General features: G+C 36.9%; 1 protein-coding gene across 1 annotated transcript in view; it reads right to left on the bottom strand.

Moving 5' to 3' along the window:
* Nucleotides 1-23464, bottom strand: part of LOC128685431 (irregular chiasm C-roughest protein-like) — a 399092-nt gene that overhangs the window by 207629 nt on the left and 167999 nt on the right. Inside the window, exon 9 of the mRNA XM_070085947.1 lies at nucleotides 4013-4112. Within this exon, the coding sequence (XP_069942048.1) occupies nucleotides 4013-4112 (100 nt within the window). The remainder of the gene's footprint in view (nucleotides 1-4012; nucleotides 4113-23464) is intronic.

The following is a 23464-nucleotide window of genomic DNA, read 5'->3' as shown; positions in this document are numbered from 1 at the left end:
AGTGGATAAATCAAAGGATTTTTCTAAATTAGAAAAGGCTTTTGAAATTACTTAATTAATTTTTTTCAGAGATATTTTAACCATTCAACTGATTTTCAAAAGACTGAGAAAGTTGTATCAGGCAAGTCCATGGTCGACACGAATATAATAGAATCATGTTTCATAAAAGCAGTTTTGAAAAAATTATGATTATTTCTTTTGGTTCGTATATATTGGATTCATTTACATTTAATAAAATTTGGGAAGAATTTAATGATACATTAGACGAGTAAAAAATCTTAATGCTTGGGTAGAGTATCAGTTGTGTTTCACAGAGTCGGGTGTTGTGACACGACTGTGATGTGTAGTCTTGCCCTTATATGACTTCCTGTTGATGTTTTGCTTTTACAGTTCCTTGATAATGTGAAAAGTCACGAAAGCGCTTGGAATTTCGCTATTCTTTCACAGTGATTGTTCTGTATATTGTGATATCAAATGTTAACTATGATTTTATTGCATATACATATTCTTCTTTCTTTCAACACACCGGCCGCATCCCACAGAGAAGGGGCGGCTCAAAACGAAAGTTTCTCCTTTTACATTTAGTAATATATGCAGGAGAAGGGATTACTAGCCCTTTGCTCCCGTACACACACACACACACACACACACACACAACACACACACACACACACACACACACACACACACACACACACACACATATATATATGTATATATATATATATATATATATATATATATATATATATATATATACTATACATATACATATATATATATATACATATAAATATATAATATATATATATATATATATATATATATATACATATATATATATATACATATATATATATATATATGCATATACATATATATAAACATATATATATATATATAGATATATATATATATATGTTTATATATATATATATATATATATATATATGTCGTGCCGAATAGGCAGATCTTGCGATCTTGGCTTAAATAGCAACGCTCATCTTGCCATATAGGACAAGTGAATATTTGTGTATGCAATAATTTCGCCAAAATCATTCTGAACCTAACGAAAAAAATATATTTCACTGTGTTTGTTTAGTAATAAATTATTGTAAACAAATCTAAAATATATTTAGTTGGGTTAGGCTAAAATAAATTGCTCTTGTTATAATAAGGTTAGGTAAGTTTTCTAAGATTCTTTTGGTGCAAAATTAAAACTTTTTACATTAACATTAATGAAAAAAATATATCTTTAAACGTATAAGAGAAATTTTTAGAAAGGACTTAATTTTAAATGAGTTCTTGCTAACTGACCAGTTTCATGTATTAGGCAAGGTCAAAGGTCACCCATTAATAAAAAACTATGAATCACCATATATCTGCTTTACTGCTCATAAGTAGTTACTCAGGAAAGAACTAATTGGCAACTCAAATTAATGAAAAATATTAATCACCATATATTTATGTTACTAATCATAAATTGCAACTCAGAAAATTACTAATTGGCAACTCCATATTAGCTAACCATAATTTATCAGTTGTCAGCATCACGTTCTGGACAAGATTCTCCGTTTGGTAATGGATGAAAATTTTGATGCTAAAACCAGTTCTCCAAACATCGAGTTTCCATTTGTATCCCAACTGGTGAAGAATTATGAGGAAGTAAAGACATAGTTTGTTTTAAATGACTATAATTCCTTGTAGGAATGTCGTGGAACAATGATTCTTGTACCATTGTGTTGCCAGAGAGTTAAGCTATTTTTCTATATGATTAACTCAATTTGTGTATTTTTTCGAATATTTTTTCGTTCGCGGTGGGCGAGCGCACAGCCCCCCTAAAGGCACAGTTTGTAAATGGAACAAAAGAGATCCTCCACAAATGAAGATGATTTCTCACATTATCAAGGAACTAATAATGTGAGAAGTCACGAAAGTGCTTGAAATTTTGCTGTTCTTTCACAGTGGTTGTTCTGCATTTTTTTCAACAAGTCGGCCGTCTCCCACCTAGGCAGGGTGACCCAAAAAGAAAGAAAATCCCCAAAAAGAAAATACTTTCATCATCATTCAACACTTTCACCTCACTCACACATAATCACTGTTTTTGCAGAGATGCTCAGAATACAACAGTTTAGAAGCATATACGTACAAAGATACACAACATATCCCTCCAAACTGCTAATATCCCAAACCCCTCCTTTAAAGTGCAGGCATTGTACTTCCTATTTCCAGGACTCAAGTCTGGCTATATAAAAATAACTGGTTTCCCTGAATACCTTCACTAAATATTACCCTGTTCACACTCCAACAGATCGTCAGGTCCCAATTACCATTCGTCTCCATTCACTCCTATCGATCACGCTCATGCATGCCTGCTGGAAGTTCAAGCCCCTCGCCCACAAAACCTCCCTTACCCCTTCCTTCCAACCTTTTCAAGAACGACCCCTACCCCGCCTTCCTTCCCCTACAGGTTTATATGCTCTCCATGTCATTTTACTTTGACCCATTCTCTCTAAATGACCAAACCACCTCAACAACCCGTCTTCAGCCCTCTGACTAATACTTTTATTAACGCCACACCTACTCCTAATTTCCACACTCCGAATTTTCTGCATAATATTTACACATTGCACTTAGACAGGACATCTCCACTGCCTCCAACCTCCTCGCTGCAGCATTTACAACCCAAGCTTCACACCCAAATAAGAGTGTTGGTACTACTATACTTTCATACATTCCCTTCTTTGCCTCCATAGATAACGTTTTTTGTCTCCACATATACCTCAACGCACCACTCACCTTTTTTCCCTCATCAATTCTATGTTCTGCATACGTATATGTATAACAACGGTCCAGAAAATAAAGTTGTGAAATTGTTCGCTCCACAAGTTTTATTTTGTTACACTGTTCTTAAGTAACATTCAATTTTCAGAAAATGTCGTTAAATTTTTTGTGGTCGCGCAAGAAGTCGTCTCTCGCTGACGAAAGACAAACTGAAGATATTTTAATTTTTAATTCCTCTTATGCATAGTACAGCTCCAATTTTCTCTAAAAGCAGAATAATTGAATCAATAACCAGTCTTTAGTGTTTTGTTGAGCGCAAAACGAGCGAGCGATTATATATGCATTGAAGAGGAGGTACAACTTGATTTAAATAAAGAACGTGTTTGTTATGATTCCTGGATGAGAAATCGACGGTTTTGATCGACCTTCGTCAACCACTGGACTAGGAATTCAACTCAAAATAGGTGTTTTCCTCAGTTGATTTCTCCCACTAAAAGTTGAAAAAAACGTTAATGTAAATTCTTAATCGTGTTCTCTCATCTTTTCTGTTTCGAATTCAGCAAAGAAAACATAACGTCACAACCGAAAATCTCACTCAATTCGCTTCTCAAATTGAACAAACATCTAAATTTGGCCAAACATCCTAAAAACTGGTTATTGATTCAGTCATTCTGCTTTCAGAGAAAATTGTAGCAATACTATGCGAAAGGAACAAAAATTTAAATTTCTTCAATTTCTCTTCTGTCGGCGAGAGACGACTTTTTGCGCGCCCCCTGTTGGTCTGAATGTTACTTATGAACAGTGTAGGAAAATAAAGCTTGTGGAGCGAACAATTTCACAACGTTATTTTTTGGACCTGTCTAATATATGCATATATATATATATATATATATATATATATATATATATATATATATATATATATATATATATATATATATATATATATATATATATATATATATGCATATGCATGCCAATACTAGTATGTATGTGTCTTTATGCACATGTGCAGATATACATGTGTTTATCTATAGATAATAATAATAGTAGTCAATCCCTCAGCGATGTTTGGCTGGCGATACTCCATGGAGTTGTGATTTAAACTAAACAGTGCCAATGTTACCAGCCAAATTCTAACCAAAATCTTACATGAGAGAGGTACCCGGTTGCCAGAGTTAATTAGCATGGGGCAGCCTGTAAGAGACTGTTGCGCTGTATATCTCACCTCACATGATATAGCATCTAGGTGTAGGTTTCTGGAGATCTTATACAGCGTCAGCATCCTTGATGTCTCATTCTGCAACTCCTGGTTGTTGTGGTACCACCTGCAAGTGAGACAGTTGAGTCACTCACTACGTAACTTATTACGCAATTTATATATTTCTGAACTGTTAATGAGTACAATAATAATAATAATAATAATAATAATAATAATAATAATAATGATAATAATAATAATAATAATAATAATAATAATAATAATAATAATAATAATAATAATAATAATAATAATAATAATAATAATGTGGAAATTTAGTGAGAATAAAAAATTCCACGGTCAGGATCTGTTTGTAAATAACTTGATGCATAGTCGCAGGAACCCTTATCATATTTATACCAAAATAATAACGAGCACAATCGTAAGATAAATATACTGACTGTTATATTTACGTTTAAATTGTTAGTAAATAATATTAAAATTAATAATGTAGCCTTAGACTTTAATATTAGATTATATTAGATAATAAGATTAGGTATATGGAGGAAACTAGCATCCCACTCAGAACTAGGAGCTTTGGGGAGCGCTGCTGCTTCCTTCTGGCTTGAGTACACAACTCATTAGGAGTTCTTAAGCTCAGTAACCCACGTGGCTCGATCGCTAGCTCACTCAGCTCACACACTGAGGTCCGGATATCGAATCCCCGGTACGGCTGGAAAATATTAGGAAGTGTTTCCATAAGACACCTGTTGTCCATGTTCACCCATCAGTATAAAATGGGTACCTGTGTGTTAGTCGACTGGTGTGGGTCACATCCTGGGACAAAACTGACTTAATTTGCCCAAAATGCCAGATAGGACTGTATACCTTGTACATTTACTTGTAGAAATGAAGATATTATTATTATTATTATTATTATTATTATTATTATTATTATTATTATTATTATTATTATTATTATTATTTGACGTGCTGTTGGAGTGTGAGCAAAGTAACATTTATGAAGGGATTCAGGGAAACCGGCAGGCCGGACTTGAGTCCTGGAGATGGGAAGTACAGTGCCTGCACTCTGAAGGAGGGGTGTTAATGTTGCAGTTTAAAAACTGTAGTGTAAAGCACCCTTCTGGCAAGACAGTGATGGAGTGGATGATGGTGAAAGTTTTTCTTTTTCGGGCCACCCTGCCTTGGTGGGAATCGGCCAGTGTGATAATAAAAAAAAAATTATTATTATTATTATTATTATTGTATATTGTTATTGTCTGGCAGCCAACAACGACCATCAGAAACCTTTCCAACGACCCGTGGATATAAGACTCTACGTCAGACACGTTTGTGAAACTCATTTTTGAAAATTAGACACATGTGCAACATTTGGGTACTTTTATTGTAGACGTTTCGCCATCCAGTGGCTTTATCAATACATATTCTATGACATAACTTGAAGACAGAAAAACTATATTCATAAGATGAGGTAATCAGTACCTCAACCTTGGAGTTGGTGTTGAGAGCACCGTGGTTGTAGAGGTTCTGGAGCACAAGCAAGGAGACTGGCGTTTATATAGGCGTCAGTGGATAGGGACGTGTAGCAGACGAGGGCAGAGATGTTGCACATGTGTCTAATTTTCATCTTGTCAGTATTGTATACCATTCATGTACAGACTAATTTTAGTGTTTTATCCCAAGTTACGTGGCCACTGTTATTGAGGAGAAACCAGGAACAGTTATCTTACGGTTCAGAAGCGGAGTATTGCCCTTGAATATGGACCACAAGCTATTACTTTCTAACACACCAATAATAGTTAGGGAAACCTCCAAAGATTTCAGGGACCCCTAAGGTGCTGTGGGAGTTGCTAATAATATTTAACAGCTGGCAGATATCAGTCCTGTGCACATGACACTTGAAATGAAAGTTCATAGAAATCTGGTTTCCTTGGGTAAAATCAGGGGATTTCTAGTTAGTAAAGTCTCTACAACCAAATAATTCAGCTCTAGTTTGTGCATGAAGATAGGAATTTCCAGCGTTGTTGTGTATTCTAAAAAGAAGTGTGCCTTAAGGGTCACCTGTGAGAACAATACTCTGGGAGTCTTGTGTTGTCTGTGTCAACAGTGATTGTCAGAGTAGCCATCTTACAAGTTCCCACAAATAATAATAATAATAATAATAATAATAATAATAATAATAATAATAATAATAATAATAATAATAATAATAATAATAATAATAATAATAATAATAATAATAATAATAATAATAATCTTAATAATAATAATAGTAATAATGATAATATAATAATAATAATAATAATAATAATAATAATAATAATAATAATAATAATAATAATAATAATAATAATAATAATAATAATAATAATAATAAGTTGGGAACACACCCAAGGTGAGCAATTTAAAGTTCCATGATACAGACGCAGGGAAAACCGAGCCAGTCCAGCAGCGCCCTGCAGGATGAACTGACAAAGGAAGGCAGGTATGGAGGAAGTGAAATTCTTACTCGACAATAATTTAATCCTTAAACTGGGTTACCTAGGGAAAAAATCCTGTCTCTATGAGATTTTGAATAATAAAATTCTTACAATTCGATAGAATTAATTTTTCTAAATCCAATAAGACTAAAATTATTGGAAACTGAAGAGAATTTACGATTTTACGGTTTGTTGAAGCTGGTAAAAAAATGATCACTCACTGTCGAAAACAGCGACGTAAAATCACCAGCGATATTTACATTTTACAATTTACTGATTCAAAGATGTAAGAATATAAGAACATAAGAAAGAAGATTATTTTATTTTAATTACTTTTAATGTTAACACTATGTACAATAATTTCGTATACTATAAGATTTGTTTAAAGATGTTTAGCACTTCAAATGTTTAGCCCGACATTACTTCACATAAGTAAAATTATCAAACATTGTGTAAAGTCAGACAAAGTGACTTATATCCATTAGGGTCCTTGTAATATCTTATTATTTAAACCTTATGAGTTAAAACAAGGAATAAGATAAACGAGTTGTATAAAGAGGGGCTCGACTTACTCTAATAGGTACAAGAATGTTACCTATAGAAGAAACCATTCTCCTTCCTTTCTGTAGCTTCATTCATTAGGTACCTTTTAGCTCTCTTCCTGAACTGGCTTATGCTAGTACAGGCTTTGACAAGTGCAGGTAGTCCGCTCCACTACTTTACTGCTGTATAATGAAGGGTGTTTGAAACCTGACCTCCTGCTGTGGGTACTACAAACTTGTGTTCACGTCTAGTACCATACTTGTTTTTATTTCCAGCCTTGACAAACTTGGCAGCAAGATATTCTGGACACTGCTGGTGAGCAATTTTGTAAACGTGATTTAACTTCAGTTGCTTTACTCTGTCTTCAACATTCAGGATATCCAGTTGTAAGTCATCCTGGTCTACATGATCTCTTCGACCCAGGTCCAGGATGAATCTCACAATTTTTTCTGGATGATTTGCAGTCTGTCTTTCATTTTTTTTGTTATGAGCTATATTTAAGGTCCTGGGAGCCTCAGTAGGTAGACATTGTGCTTGTCTATAAAGGAACTTCACTCTAGTATTCGCTCTCCCTACTACACTGTTCTCTATCAATTCCCCTGACATGCCTGAGTCGAAGGGGGATTCCCAGATATTTTGCTGAGGAAACTGAAGTGATGGGTTCCACAATTACACTGGACTTTAAAATTAGTTACCCTTTTCTGTTTACTTTACGTGCCAAAGATTATGGCTTCTGTTTTCTCGAAGTGTAGCTATAGTTTGTTGTCTACCAACCATTTGCTGTAGAACTCTAGTTCTAGTGACAGTACATTAGCTATATTTTGTGACATCACAGAACACTACCAGAGCACTGTCGTTTGTATACAACAGAAGCTTACACTTGAATTGATGGGCTTGTCATTCACATAGCATAGGAACAATAATGGACCCAGAATACTACCTTGGGGAACACCACTCACTATCGGCAAAGGTTGTGATTTTGTGTTGGTGATCTTGTCAATTTGTTTCCTGTTGCTCAGGTAGGACTTAAACCAGTCTACAGAACCTATGTCGATAGCTTGTAGTTTCTAATATTATCGAAGGCCTCTTGCAAGTCTAAGGTCAACATACCTATGAGATTCCCTAGTTACATTTGAGTTCTCAGATTAATTAGGTCCATCAGATTAATTAGGGAGGTGTCGGTCGAGCAAGATCTGAAACCTGATTGGTTACTATGGAGATCGTTTTTGTCCTTAAGACTTACCAACTTGACAGGTTAGATTTTGCCACCGAAGTGGCTAGTTTATTGTGAACCCCATATCTATCCTGTGGACGGTAGCGCAAGAGCATATGGATACACAAAAGGCCTAGGAACTAGGCCTCAAAAGGGTTAACAGGAGAACAATTGGATTTATATCTACAGTTCACTTATCTGTTACAAGTAAATTTAGGAAATTTGCTTAGTATGTCTGGTATTTTATTTTCATTAATAAGATATCTTGACATGTCACATAGGTTACTATACTGTCTGTCTCTGTATTCTTCAACAAGTAGACAATTTAGCACATAGTGTTCAAGACAGTGACCATATGACTGACCACACAATTTGCATTTGGTTTGATCATCATCTGTGTGTCTCCCAAACTGCCAGAAGTACTTGTAACCAAGCCTAAGCCTGGCCACTACAACATCAGTCAGTCTGTTCACATTGCAAGTTGCTCCATAAACATACATATCTATCTTCATGTTATCATACTGTATTATTCATCTACTCAGGCTTCAGATTGCATTCCTATAACATTCATTTTCGTTATTTACTTCACTCCTAATATTATTCCTAATGTTAGAAACAGATATACCAAAATTATATTCTACATTCTCCTTCAGGATACTCTTCTTGACTAACATATCAATTTTATCATGAAGGTGTAATCCAGTGTGTGATGGGATCAATAGCAATTGTAAATTAATTCCTTTTTCCAGGATTTTGTATCTATACCTGGCTTCTCGATGAGCATGTTGTTAGAGTCAATATAAGAGTCAAGTGCCTTCGGTGATGACACAGAATCGGTAATGATGATAGAATTAAGCTCAGTGTCATAAGTTAGCTTTAGCGTCATTAGGATTGCAAACAATTCAGTTTGCAGTGTAGACGCCCAGTTGTTAATTTTTATGTCTAACTCAACAAATTTATTATCGTTCTTAACTAGAGAGATGGCAACAAGAGCAGATGCAGCCCTGCCAGAAGACTCCTGTTTAGATCTATCAGTGTATATAACTTGTGATAACTTGTTACTACCAGCTAGGTGAAAAATTTCTTCTTGAGCAGTTGCTTAAACAAGTGATTTAAGGAAGAGATTACTAGTAATGAGCTTCTTGGGAGCTACTTGCAGGTATGTGATATTAAGTGAACACATCTTCCATGGAGAGGTGAAATGCTCTTGTTGTCTACCCTGATACACTTCATGCAGGTTATAAAACTTAATATAATTGCATATTTTCACAGTCCATTTAGATCTGTGTGTATTTACTTCTAGACATTTAGTAAGGTTCATTTTGAGAGTGTCTGGTTCATTTCTTAACATTCTAATACCGAGTACAGTGTTAATCTCAACAATCCTATCACTGATACTAGAAATACCAAGCTCCTTCCTCATATTAAGAACCTTTGTAGATTTGGGACACCCAAGAATAATTCTGAGAGCTTCATTTTGCATTAACTCCAAGGGTCGGAGAGAACTTTCTCTAGCTAATATCAACATGGGAGCAACATAATCAATTAAGGACCTAACAAAGGCTATGTACATCATTCTCACGATTCTCACATTAGCACCATAGTTGGGGTTGTAGCCAGCAACACCATTGAGAGCATTTAGCCTATCTTTGCATTTCTTATTTAGTTGTGGTATGGTGGACTTACTGAAGGGTACATCTTCAACAAGGTATCTGTAAGATTTAACGTAGATAATGTTTTCACTCTGCTTGTCAACATCTTTGTTATAGAGGAAGATATGAGGCCTAATCGATTACAAATTGCTTGAACTTCCTTAAGAATAGTATTCATCTAATGCCCTGTAGTATGGATCATAATGTAGTATGGATCATGATGTCATCAGCATAGCTATAAGCTATGCTGATGACATCATGGTCTACCTACTGAGGTAGGTAGAGGATTTAGGAGAGCATTAATCAGGACATTAAATAGCATGGGACTGAGAACTCCTCCCTGCGGCGAAGTTTGTTGTTCCTGGAATATGGCGTGAACCCACTCATCACTCAACCAACTGCTACTTCTGCCTGGTGGATCCTTCCAAACACCGAGTTGGGAAAAATGCACCAGCTGTTTCTTATCCATACCTTCCTTCTTCTATTGCACCAGTACCACACAGTGCTGATCTTCCTGTACCTACACCTCCAGAAAGAAGTCAACCGTCAGAAGAAGAAAGCAGCAAATGAGAAAATGAAGAGCACAGTGAACAACACTATGATCCCACAGATGCAGCTGTTGGGAGGAATCCTTATTACCCAAACCAAACAGACCTCAATGGCCTTATCAGAGATCTTGGTTTGACAAAATCAAATGCTTAGCTTTTGATTTCAGTGCTTAAGGAGTGGGACTTAGTGGATGAAAGTGTGCAAGTGACATGTAAATGAAAGCATCACCCCGTGGGGGGGAGTGAAGGTGTCTACTTCTAGTGAGCCTTTACCAATTATGTCTACAGTTGACTGAATATGTTTACCACTTGTGTTTACCCCATAGGAGGGAGTGAATGTATCTTTGACCCCCATAGGTGGGGAGGGAAGGTGTCTACTTCTTGAGAGAGATATTTTAAGGGGTAACACAAAAAAATTGAAAAAAAAAAATCGAGGTAAATCTTGATCCTAGGAAATAGTGGGTAAGTCAAAGAACATCTCAGTAAAAGATCGAAAATTTCAAGGGGTAACTCAAAAAATTTAAAAAAATGATCCAGGGATGGAAGTATGCTTATTCTTGAGAGAAATTTGAAGGGGTTCCCATAGGGGTGGTCCTTTACCATGCCTCTTCCCTCATAGGGGGTACCTAAAATTCGAAAAAAATGAAAAAATAGAGTTAAATCTTGATCCAAAGAGATGGAGAGTAACTAAAAAAAAAAAAATCTCTGTAAATCTTCATCCGAGGAAGTGGAAGGTAAGTTAAAAAATCTCCGTAAACGTCAAAAATTTTAAAGAGTAACTAAAAAATATTTGGAAAACCCTCCAAATTCGAGAAATAAATGAAAAATTGGCAACACTTCCAGAAAAATGGGTAAATTTGGCAGCATTCTCGAAAAATAAAAAAATTGAATAAAAGATGGCAACACTTCCGGAAAATTTGGCAATCCCATTGGTTCTTTGGGAGTAGGGGGTGGAGTCAATGGGCGGGGCGAAAAAAGGTATATAAGAAAAATGGGGAGTCAGAAAAGAGGAGCGCAGGCCCCCCATTCAAAATATTTGGGGGAGGAGCCCCTACTCAAAAAAATTCTCTGCTCTGCCGCATTCCCTACTTTATATATATATATATATATATATATATATATATATATATATATATATATATATATATATATATATATATATATATATATATATATATATATATACATATATATATATATATATATATATATATATATATATATATATATATATATATATATATATATATATATATATATACATATATATATATATATATATATATACATATATATATATATATATATATATATATATATATATATATATATATGTATTTATATATATATATACATGTATATATATATATATATATATATATATATATATATATATATATATATATATATATATATATATATATATATATATATATATATATATATGTATTTATATATATATACATGTATATATATATATATATATATATATATATATATATATATATATATATATATATATATATATATATATATATGTACTTCTCACAAAGTGCTTGAGTCTGCCCAGGTTGACATATTTCCTAAGATGTGCACCTTCATATGATAACCCTATAATGCACGAATATGACAGTATCCTGAGGCAGATTTTTACGAAAGTACTTAACCTTACTCTAGAAGACGGGCAGTGGAACAAGCTACACTTCCAGTCAGACTAGGAGGCATTGGTGTCCGCAAGTCATCACAGATTGCGCTACCTGCTTTTCTGTCCTCATGTACTGCATCCAGAGGGCTTGTAGCAGCGATTCTCCCTGAACATCTTAGGGACAAGATTGGAGTCCAGGACCAAAAGTTCATTGACGGAGCCATGATCTGGGATAACCTAACGGGCTCTGAAACCAGACCTGCTCCCCCAACAACTGCAAACAATCGCACTGGGATGGTCCAATAGCGGAAAATATAGCCTCAACAATGCTTCAGAGTGTGTCAGGGATGGATAGAGCCCGCCTCCTGGCAGTGAGAGCACCTCATGCAGGGGATTTTCTGTTGGCTGTTCCCAACTCCAGCCTTGGCACACGCCTCGACCCACAGACCATCCGCATCGGCGTTGCCCTTCGACTTGCCGCCCCTATTCTCGCCGAACACAGGTGTATTTGTGGCAGTAAAGCAGCAGACCGATTCGGGTACCACGGTCTTGTGTGCCGTAAATCCGAGGGAAAGATTGCAAGACATGAGGAGGTTAATAACATTATCAAGAGGAGCCTCACAACAGCCGGATGCCCAGCATTAAGGGAGCCACCCCAGCTATGCAGATCTGATGGCAGCCAGAAGCGTCCAGATGGTATTACCCTTCAACCCTGGACAGATGGGAAGCAGGTGGTATGGGACTATACATGTGCATCTACCTTGGCTGATACCTATCTCCAATACACCAGGGAGGAAGGAGGGGCAGCTGCCAGCTTCAGGGAGTCCCAAAAGTCTAGAAAATATGGAGAACTTGCCCATCATTATATGTTTGTTCCCATAGGCTCAGAGACCCTTGGCTCATGGGGAAAGAATGTATCTAAATTCCTTAAGGAGCTGGGAAAAAGACTCATCAGGGTAACTAGGGATCCCAGGGCAGCTAGTTTTCTGTTCCAGCGGCTCAGTGCGGCTGTTCAAAGGGGTAATGCCTGCTGTATTTTGGGCACACGCCCCAGCTCTGAGGAGCTGGATGAGATTTTCGCCCTATAATCGGTGATACACACGTAACAACATGTACCGTATATGCCACCTTTATATCAACAATGTATCTCTTAAATCTTTTGTACCATATTATGTAATAAAATATTCCTACTGGTAAAAAAAAAAAAATATGAAAAGATGGGGTGGTGGGGAATGTGGAATATTCAAACGGCTTCAGGAAGAAATCCAAATATTCTTCCTTGAAGCCTTTTTATCCACTTCTCCCAGGCTATGGGTCCCACAATTTACACCAGAGGTGGACCCCATCCTATATATATATATATATATATATATATATATATATATATATATATATATATATATATATATATATATATATATATATATATATATATATATATATATATATATATATATATATCTTTAGTTGGGTTAGGCTAAAATAAATTGCGCTTGTTATAATAAGGTCAGGTAAGTTTTCTAAGATTCTTTCGGTGCAAAATTAAAAATTTTTACAATAACATTATTGAAAAAAATCTATCTTTAAACGTATAAGAGAAATTTTTAGAAAGGACTTAATTTTAAACGAGTTCTTGCTAATTGACCAGTTTTACATATTCGGCACGACATATATACACATATATACATATATATATATATATATTCACATATATATATATATATATATATATATACATATATATATATATATATATATATATATATCTTTCTTTCAACACACCGGCCGTATCCCACAGAGGCGGGATGGCCCAAAAGAAAAAAAACAAAGTTTCTCCTTTCAAATTTAGTAATATATACAGGAGAAGGGGTTATTAGCCCCTTGCTCCCGGCATTTTAGTCGCCTCTTACAACACGCATGGCCTACAGAGGAAGAATTCTGTTCCACTTCCCCATGGAGATAAGAGGAAATAAACAAGAACAAGAACTAGAAAGAAAATAGAAGAAACCCCAGAGGGGTATGTATATATACACTTGTACATGTATGTGTAGTGTGACCTGAGTGTAAGTAGAAGTAGCAAGACGTACCTGAAATTTTGCATGTTCATGAGACAGAAAAAAGGACACCAGCAATCCTACCATCATGTAAAACAATTACAGGCTTTCGTTTTACACTCACTTGGCAGGACGGTAGTACCTCCCTTGGCGGTTGCTGTCTACCAACCTACTACCTAGGATATATATATATATATATATATATATATATATATATATATATATATATATTGCTCTACCAGCTATCCTGTCCTCTTCCATAGCATCAAACGAGTTTATTAAGACAAATTCTTCCTGATACTCTCAGTGACTCAGCAGGAATAGAAGACCCTAGCTATGCCAGTGCCATCACTGAATGGAAGACTCTTACTGCTCCAGCACCAAACCCTAGTGGAGCACTGGCTCACAAACAGTCAAGCTGGGATGGCCTGATCACTGAAAAGGTGCTTGCCAACATTCTCAGGGCTGCAACATCAGATACGGAGATTGCCCGTCTCCAGGCTGTGAGCGCACCTCACTCCCAGGACTTCCTCCAAACAGTTCCCATATCGGCAATGGGAACGCGACTCTCCCCTATTGCAGTGGCTCTGCGCCTTTCTGTCCCAATTCACACAGAATATACGTGTATTTGCGGCGAAGCGCAAGCAGACCAATACGGTCTACATGGTCTTAACTGTTCCAAAACCAAGGGCTGGCATGCAAGACACAATGAGGTCAACGACATCATTAAGAGAACCCTTGCTACAGCTGGATGCCCAGCCAAGAGGGAGCCCCGATTACTAGCAGCCAACAATACCCACAACCCAGCAAAGCACCCCGATGGGATCACCATCTATCCTTGGAAGAATGGCAAGCTCTTAGCATGGGACTATACCTGTGTGTCCACACTGGCTGACACCTATATCCATCACAGTGTTGGGCGATAGGGAGGAGCTGCTGACCACAGGGAGGAGTACAAGATCAGCAAGTACAGGGACATAAGCCAACGGTATCAATTTATCCCAGTGGGGTCAGAGACCTTGGGATCATGGGGAATAAATGCCACACGTTTCCTTAAAGAATTGGGTTCCAGACTCATCGACACCACCAGGGACCCAAGGACAGCCACTTTCATGTTCCAGCGCCTCAGCATAGCCATCCAGAGGGGAAATGCTTGCTGCATACCTGGCTCGCATCCAGCCTCGGAGGAGCTGGAGGGAATTCATGATCTTTGATACATTGTGCCATTGTATTCATGTTTATGTTTTTCTGTTTATTAATAAATGTTCGCATAGAATATCAAATATAGGGGGTGGTAGGAGAAGAAAATATTCAAACAGTTACGGGGAGAACCTTGAGTTTTCCCTGAGGTACGTTTATTGTCTTCTCTGAGGATGAAGGTCTCCATTCCAGCCATAGAGGTGGTACTTCCCTATATATATTTTCTTATATAATATATATATATATATATATATATATATATATATATATATATATATATATATATATATATATATATATATATATATATATATATATATATATATATATATATTAAAGGCCGGGACAGAACATTTGTGTTACTTCAGAATAAGTATTGTGTATCATAATTAATATGTTTTTTCCTCTTTTTATAAACTTAAATCTCATAAGGAAAATATCTTATACATTTTCCTTATGAAATTTCCTAAGACCATTGAGTTTGTCTTGACCACTGATGTCAGCAGTGTTTGTATTGATGTCATTTTATTGCATACGTCGTATGGTAAGGAGTAACCAATAGCCTCTGCTAGTCATGTTCTTACCCATTCTATGAAAAAATATTTTCCTTTCGCAAAGGTCCTTCAGGAAAACAACTGTGCATCCGTTGATGGTCCCTAAATCCTTGGTACCCTTGGTATCCTTGGTACCCTTGGTACCCTTGGTATCCTTGGTACCCTTGGTATCCTTGGTATCCTTGATTCATGACGTTCTAGGTGTATGTAGGTAAAGATGCATTATACAGGTAAGACTGAAATACATTTGGTGTAAGATGGTAATGAAGATCTTGGAGTATCAGCAAACCTATGTTGTCTGCCCAGTACAAAAGCACCGTAAACAGTTCTAACTCCAGTCACAAGTATCTCATCACAAATTAGCTGTAGGACAGAACTTCCGTCAATCTGTTAATGATTTCATTGATCGTAGACAGCTTGACACAGTACGGTGAATAGGGAATCGTTCCTTATAAAACCACTGGTAGAGTTATAAGTAATGTGACCCCGTGGCCTGGCTGGCGATGCTCTCGCTTCACACACGGAGGTCCCGGGTTTGATTCCCGGCGGGGTGGAAACATTTCGACGCGTTTCCTTACACCTGTTATCTTGTTGACCTAGCAGCAAGTAGGTACCTGAGTGTTAGTCGTCTGCTGTGGGTTGCATCCTGGGGGACAAGATTGAGGACCCCAATGGAAATAAGACAAACAATACTTGATGACGCAATGCTAACCCTCCGGGGTTAAAAATCCAAACAAAATCTTACCTTATCTTATCTCTTACTTTTAGAGAACTCACAGTGGGCCATAATTCCTCATTGCTAAAATGCAGGATGTTTACTGTAGGTTTGGTATTCACGAAGTGCCTGTGGACAAACACCATTTCTTCCTGAAAGCACAAATTTCAAAAGCTTGCAGGGACACTAAGTAAGCATCAGTCTGAGCTGTCTCACATGGTCTAACATCGTTCCAGATGTGCAGAGTATCCTGAACTCTTAGCATATCATTATGTATTGTACAACTACGGCAAGTGCTTGCTGAGAAGATGGAGACTTCCCAACTTATCTTCCAAAGAGTGTCAAAATATCTTATGACGGCAACAGATAAATTCAATGCTACTCATAATGATATTGCCAAGGTGAGTAGGGTTGTACCAGATTACAATGTCATGTTGCAAGATCCCATTCAAAACCAGAGAATGAGAATTTATGAGTTCTGCCGAATGGCCAAAAGAGATTCAGTATACAGGTTGTTTCTAAGAATTCATAGACTGTTAATACTAAAGTATATTTAATAATAAATACTGTAATAAAAACTTCTTACCTTATTAACTGGAACAATAAACTTGAGGTGATGGACGAGAGGAAGATCGGAGGTTGTGTGGGGCTACTGTGGGGAGAGGGTCGTCAACCTCATACACTTCGTCATCAAATACTTCATCAGTCAGGGTTTCGTAAGCCTGGGTTTCTTCAACATCTGAAGAAGGTTTTGAGGTAGAAGACACTAGTCTGAAGAATTTGTCTAAAGAAGCTTGCAACGTTTTTTCTTCTCGTCGTATATAAGACGGTTAACACCAGTTGGAACCTTTGAGAATCTCTCGATATTGGGGTCCTGAAGCTTAAACATATGGAGACCTCTCTCTCTCTATAAGAGAAAATGCCTCCTCCATCATTTTCGAACTTACTCAGCCCAAGGACGAACTCCCCCAGCCCAGGGAAGAAGTCCCTCAGGGCGCTGAAGACCCTGAGGGTGATGAAGAGCCACCCGTTTCACAATACAGACGCTCCCAACTTAGGAACACGTTACGTTCCAGAAGGCTGTTTGTATCTTGAATTGTTCGTAAGGCGTTATTTTGACATTTTTCTATTGTTATGATTATTATTATTGTTTTTAATATTATTATTATTAAGTGCAAATATGCCTCTGAGGGAATGGAATAGAAATTCGTCCAAATTAAAGGACAAAATAAGTAAAGATTACCCTGGAGATGAAGTGCCAAAATGTAGTAATGTATTCGGTTTAACTTGGGATACTGAGAGAGATTTGTTAATGTTAAAACCTAATAATTACAGTATGCCCAACAAATTAACTAAGTTTTGCTTGCTGAAGTTTCCAAATGTTTTGATCCACTAGGTTTAGTGTCACCCCTTACTATAAGAGGGAAATTATTAATACAGGAAGCATGGAAACTTAAATGTGCTTGGGATGAAATTCTACCTGAGGAATTCATTAACAGGCGGGATGAATTAATTGGTGATTATGAGAAAATTTCAATGTTAGAGTTCCCACACCAGGTGGCCAATCCTAATGGGAAAAATGTACTCCACATTTTTTGTGATGCTTCAAAATTGGCATATGGAGCAGTTGCTTACCTTCAATGTAATAGTGTTATTTCTCTTGTTATGTCTAAGACTAAAGTGTCTCCAATTAAATCACGTACTTTACCTCAGTTGGAATTAACAGCCATTTATGTAGGTGTCAAATTAGCTAATTATATAAGAAATAAGTTGCAGGAGATAAATATTAGTGACACTGTAATTTGGTCTGATAATGAGGTATCCTTACAATGAATTTGTAATGGAAACAGTAAAATTGTGTACGTACAAAACAGAGTCGCTGAAATTAATCAGATGCAAGAGAAGTATAATAGTTTGGGTCAGCATATGTTAACCTCTAATCATATACCTGGTGAGGAGAATCCAGCTGATTTCTTGTCTCGAGGTTTATCTTATGCTAAATTTGTAAATGCTGTATCATGGTTTAAAGGACCGAGCTGGTTGGTAAATAAAGTTAATTGGCCTGTACAAAAGGCGTATATTGCTCCTGTTGAAATTACTGTGACCACCGCTCCAATTGTTTGTCCTTCCTTAGTCATTGATATAAATAGGTATTCTTCTTTACCCAAACTAATCAATGTAACTAAGTTGGTGTTTAAATTTCTAAACAAGATGAATATTTCATATAAGTTTTCACATCCTCTTGAATATTGGATAAAGAGGGTACAGGAAGAAATCTATGGAAATGAGATTAAATTGATGATGGAAAGAAAAATTGTGAAAGGTTCCATAATAGAGAAATTGGGGCTGTATTTGGAGAACAGTGTAATTAGGTGCAGAGGTAGGTTACAAAATGCTGAATTGGGTGATTATGCTAAACACCCTATCTTACTGCCCAAAACTCATCATCTAACAAATTTGATTGTTCAAAATGCCCATAAAAATGTAATGCATGGTGGGGTACAAGATACCTTAAATTGTATTAGGGAAACTTTCTGGATTCCACAAGGACGGCAAAGTGTAAAAACGGTGATTAAATCTTGTGTAATATGTCGCCGTGTGGATGCCAGATCTTATATGTACCCAGGTCCTCCACCATTGCCAAAGGAGCATGTACAATTAGTGAAACCATTTGATGTAACAGGTGTAGACTATAGTGGTCCAATAATTTTAACAGGTACGTCAAATGGTGTTCCACTGAAAGTGTATGTTTGTTTGTTCACCTGTACTGCTACTAGGGCAGTTCATTTAGAAGTGGCACAGGACTTGTCTGCAGAACAGTTTATACAGCTGTTTCGAAAATTTGCAGCTAGGAGATCCTGTCCGAGGTTGATGATTTCGGATAATGCCACAAATTTTGTAGCAGGTGCTCAACACTTGATAGAATTAAATAATAGTAACGATGTTTAATCTCTGTTAACCCAGCGAGGGTGTACCTGGAAATTTATTACTCCTAGAGCCCCTTGGCAGGGGGGGCTGTACGAAAGACTGATAGGCACAGTGAAGAGGTGTCTCCGCAAAGTACTACACCAGAAGAGAATTAATTTGGAAGAATTCCATGCAGTGTTAGTGGAGGCAGAAAATCGTATAAATAATAGGCCTCTCTCGTACATGAGTGATACACCTGATGCAGATGTATTAACACCTTCTCACCTAATATGTGCAAGGAAATTGGAAGCTGCCCTTGTCTATAGAGATAATCTGGAAGAAAGTGATGAAGATTACAATGATGCTGCAGTGTTGTGTAATAAATTTAAAATGTTAAATAAAGTAATTGATCATTGGTCTAATGTGTGGCGTAAGGAATATCTTCTTACACTACGTGAACACTTTTATGGTGCGACAGAGGCAGTAAATCGACAGACCATTCAACCAGGTGACATTGTGTTAATTGACACTGAACAACATCGAACATTGTGGCCTCTGGGCAAAGTATTGACATTGTACCCAGATGCACAAGGTGTTGTCAGGAATGTCAAAGTGTTGTGTCGTGGCCAGGAAAGTTTACGCACAATTAATAAATTGATTCAATTGGAATTAGGTGTTCAATCAAACGTAAATGAAAATCTGAGGGAAAGTGACACGAGTGATGTGGAAGATAAGCAGATCAAGTGATGCCGGAAGATGAAATCGTAGTAAAATCTACTAGGAGAACAGCCACTCAAGCCAGAACTGGCTGGAATCGTCTCCTAAAGGAAGGAGTAATTTGAATCGCTTAGCAACGAACTCCGGCCGGCCGCAGTGTGGAAAATACTGTATATATTTTCCAGAAATTCAGTATTTATATGTAAATAGATGGCCATACTGTATTTAATAATATTAATATCATAGAAAACGGAAAGCCTGCATCTGCGCAGACGAGACTCGCCATCTTGGTTTTGAATTTTGTACAAACGTTGGTGTAATGGGAAGAATTTTTCGTGCTCTAGAGGTTAAAATTGTGTTGACACCTCTCAAATAGGAGGCGAAATTGGTGGATGTGCATTCCTGCATAACTTGAGATATCAGACGACTGGACAAGACAGCTCCAGGAACCTCAGATAAGCTCTCTAGATTTGTGTGTAATTCTGGCCAGCATTATTTTCATAGATTTAGTTAGAGTGAGGTTTTCTGAGTATGATACACATTAATCTCCAGTCAAATTGGTGAGTGATATTAAGATATATTTTCTTTCTGTTATGTAATTGTGTATATATATAACCATTTATTATTTTTAATATACAGTCCACAAATTTATATATTTACCAGTATTCCTGGTGTATGTACATTTCATTTAATTAATAGGTCCAGAGCAACTTGTGGTTATGACAGTGGTAGGTATCGAAGGGGGACATTTTTTGCGACCTAGGTGTCCCAAATTCCTACTTGTCTATGTAACATTGATAAATAATAATTATCTTTGTTATCATTTACTGTTATGTATATAATTAGTTACTTTCAGGTAAATGCAATTTTCCACAAAATTATTTACAAACATTATCTCTCAGTCCGCAGTAAGATTCGAAACAGGTAAAATATGTGATTAATACATTGTAGTCTGATGCTGAGTTAGCGGTTTCTAATCCTGCTGTGGACTGAGAAACAATGTTTGTAAATAATTTCGCCCGTTTGTGAATTCTTAAGCATTTCAAATCTCTTTCGTAGTTCACTGCATGTGGCAGGATTTGATGAAATATCTTAGTATAAACCTGGTGCTCCGGGGTATGGGAAAGTGACCGTATAGCTTCAGCTAAATGGTAATTTTTGAAACCAGGGATAGGTCAGTAAATCTCATCTTAAGTTTATGATCAAACTGCAGCTCACGAAGTTCTTCCTCTTCTCTTAAAGTCAAGTTGTCAGGATGAGCAGTAGATGTTCGACTTTCATCCATAGTTCTTCCAAGTATGTTTCAATCAGACTTCACATTTGCTTATATCATTCTTCACATTTAAGACCCAGCAGTAGTTACAACATCTCTAAGATTTCATTTTGCAACATGATTTTTTCCAAAGATTCAGTCTTCTTTTAAATCTGAGAATCTTGTCACTTTAAGTCAATACATTTTCTCCACGGCCCTGGAGTGATTTGTTCACCTGATTTATGTGATGAAAAACGTCTGCTAAGTAGGCTTGGTGTGTCTTTGAGAAGGCCTCGGTCAGATGACCAAAAGCTCCAGCTGCGGGTCATCGTTTGACCAAGACCCGCGTCAAGAAACGACCAATTTCCTGACGAACCTACCTAATGTATCACAGTGTTGAAATATTGATGATGATATATACAAGTAAACTGCAGTTTAAAAAATTAGCGGGCAGTAGATACGCTTCACAGTGAGCTGCTCGACTGTATTAGTGTCAGTTACACGTTACTTTATGGTGTTTCAGATTTTAAGGGAAAATGTGTATATAATTATACTGATTATATTTGAACATTAAGCAAATATATGAAGTTCATGTCATTCTCTGTAAATATCTGAAATCATTATTTGAGATTATCTACTATGATTATGAACAATATTCTATCATTATCTATAATCATTACTGAAAAAGGAAAGCATACATGCAGCTACATATTGGAACACTCGGCTCACACTCGAAGGAACCCGGGATCGATTATCGGAAGAAGGGGAGATATATGAGGTCTATTTTGGTTTTACATATCCTGCCCATTTTCACTCCCGGCACTAAGTAAGTGCTTGAGAGATAGTCGACCGTTGCTTGAGAGATAGTCGACCGTTGCTTGAGAGATAGTCGACCGTTGCTTGAGAGATAGTCGACCGTTGCTTGAGAGATAGTCTACCGTTGCTTGAGAGATAGTCGACCGGTGCTTGAGAGATAGTCGACCGGTGCTTGAGAGATAGTCGACCGTTGCTTGAGAGATAGTCGACCGTTGCTTGAGAGATAGTCGACCGTTGCTTGAGAGATAGTCTACCGTTGCTTAAGAGATAGTCGACCGTTGCTTGAGAGATAGTCGACCGTTGCTTGAGAGATAGTCTACCGTTGCTTAAGAGATAGTCGACCGTTGCTTGAGAGATAGTCGACCGTTGCTTGAGAGATAGTCGACCGTTGCTTGAGAGATAGTCGACCGTTGCTTGACAGATAGTCGACCGTTGCTTGAGAGATAGTCGACCGTTGCTTGAGAGATAGTCGACCGTTGCTTGACAGATAGTCGACCGTTGCTTGACAGATAGTCTACCGTTGCTTGAGAGATAGTCTACCGTTGCTTGAGAGATAGTCGACCGGTGCTTGAGAGATAGTCGACCGTTGTGGATGACATCTCAGGAAATGGTAGTAAACATTAAACAGTCGAGTGTTGTGAATAGTATCGTAAGGAGAGTTATTTTACCATAAAATCGTAGATTATTTTATGTAGCATTATAGACAGAGGCCGGATGCGGTAAGTAACCGGCTCTTGCTCTGGCAATCCTACACTTGTTGTAAACCTTATTGTCGATTGTTACTGGAACAATACTGTTACTGGAACAATACTGTTACTGGAACAATACTGTTACTGGAACAATACTGTTACTGGAACAATACTGTTACTGGAACAATACTGTTACTGGAACAATACTGTTACTGGAACAATACTGTTACTGGAACAATACTGTTACTGGAACAATACTGTTACTGGAACAATACTGTTACTGGAACAATACTGTTACTGGAACAATACTGTTACTGGAACAATACTGTTACTGGAACAATACTGTTACTGGAACAATACTGTTACTGGAACAATACTGTTACTGGAACAATACTGTTACTGGAACAATACTGTTACTGGAACAATACTGTTACTGGAACAATACTGTTACTGGAACAATACTGTAACTGGAA

Source organism: Cherax quadricarinatus, chromosome 1 (genome assembly GCF_038502225.1).
Source record: "Cherax quadricarinatus isolate ZL_2023a chromosome 1, ASM3850222v1, whole genome shotgun sequence".
Taxonomy (NCBI): domain Eukaryota; kingdom Metazoa; phylum Arthropoda; class Malacostraca; order Decapoda; family Parastacidae; genus Cherax; species Cherax quadricarinatus.
Note: the sequence above shows the minus strand (reverse complement) of the source record. Positions and strands in the feature narration are given on the sequence as shown.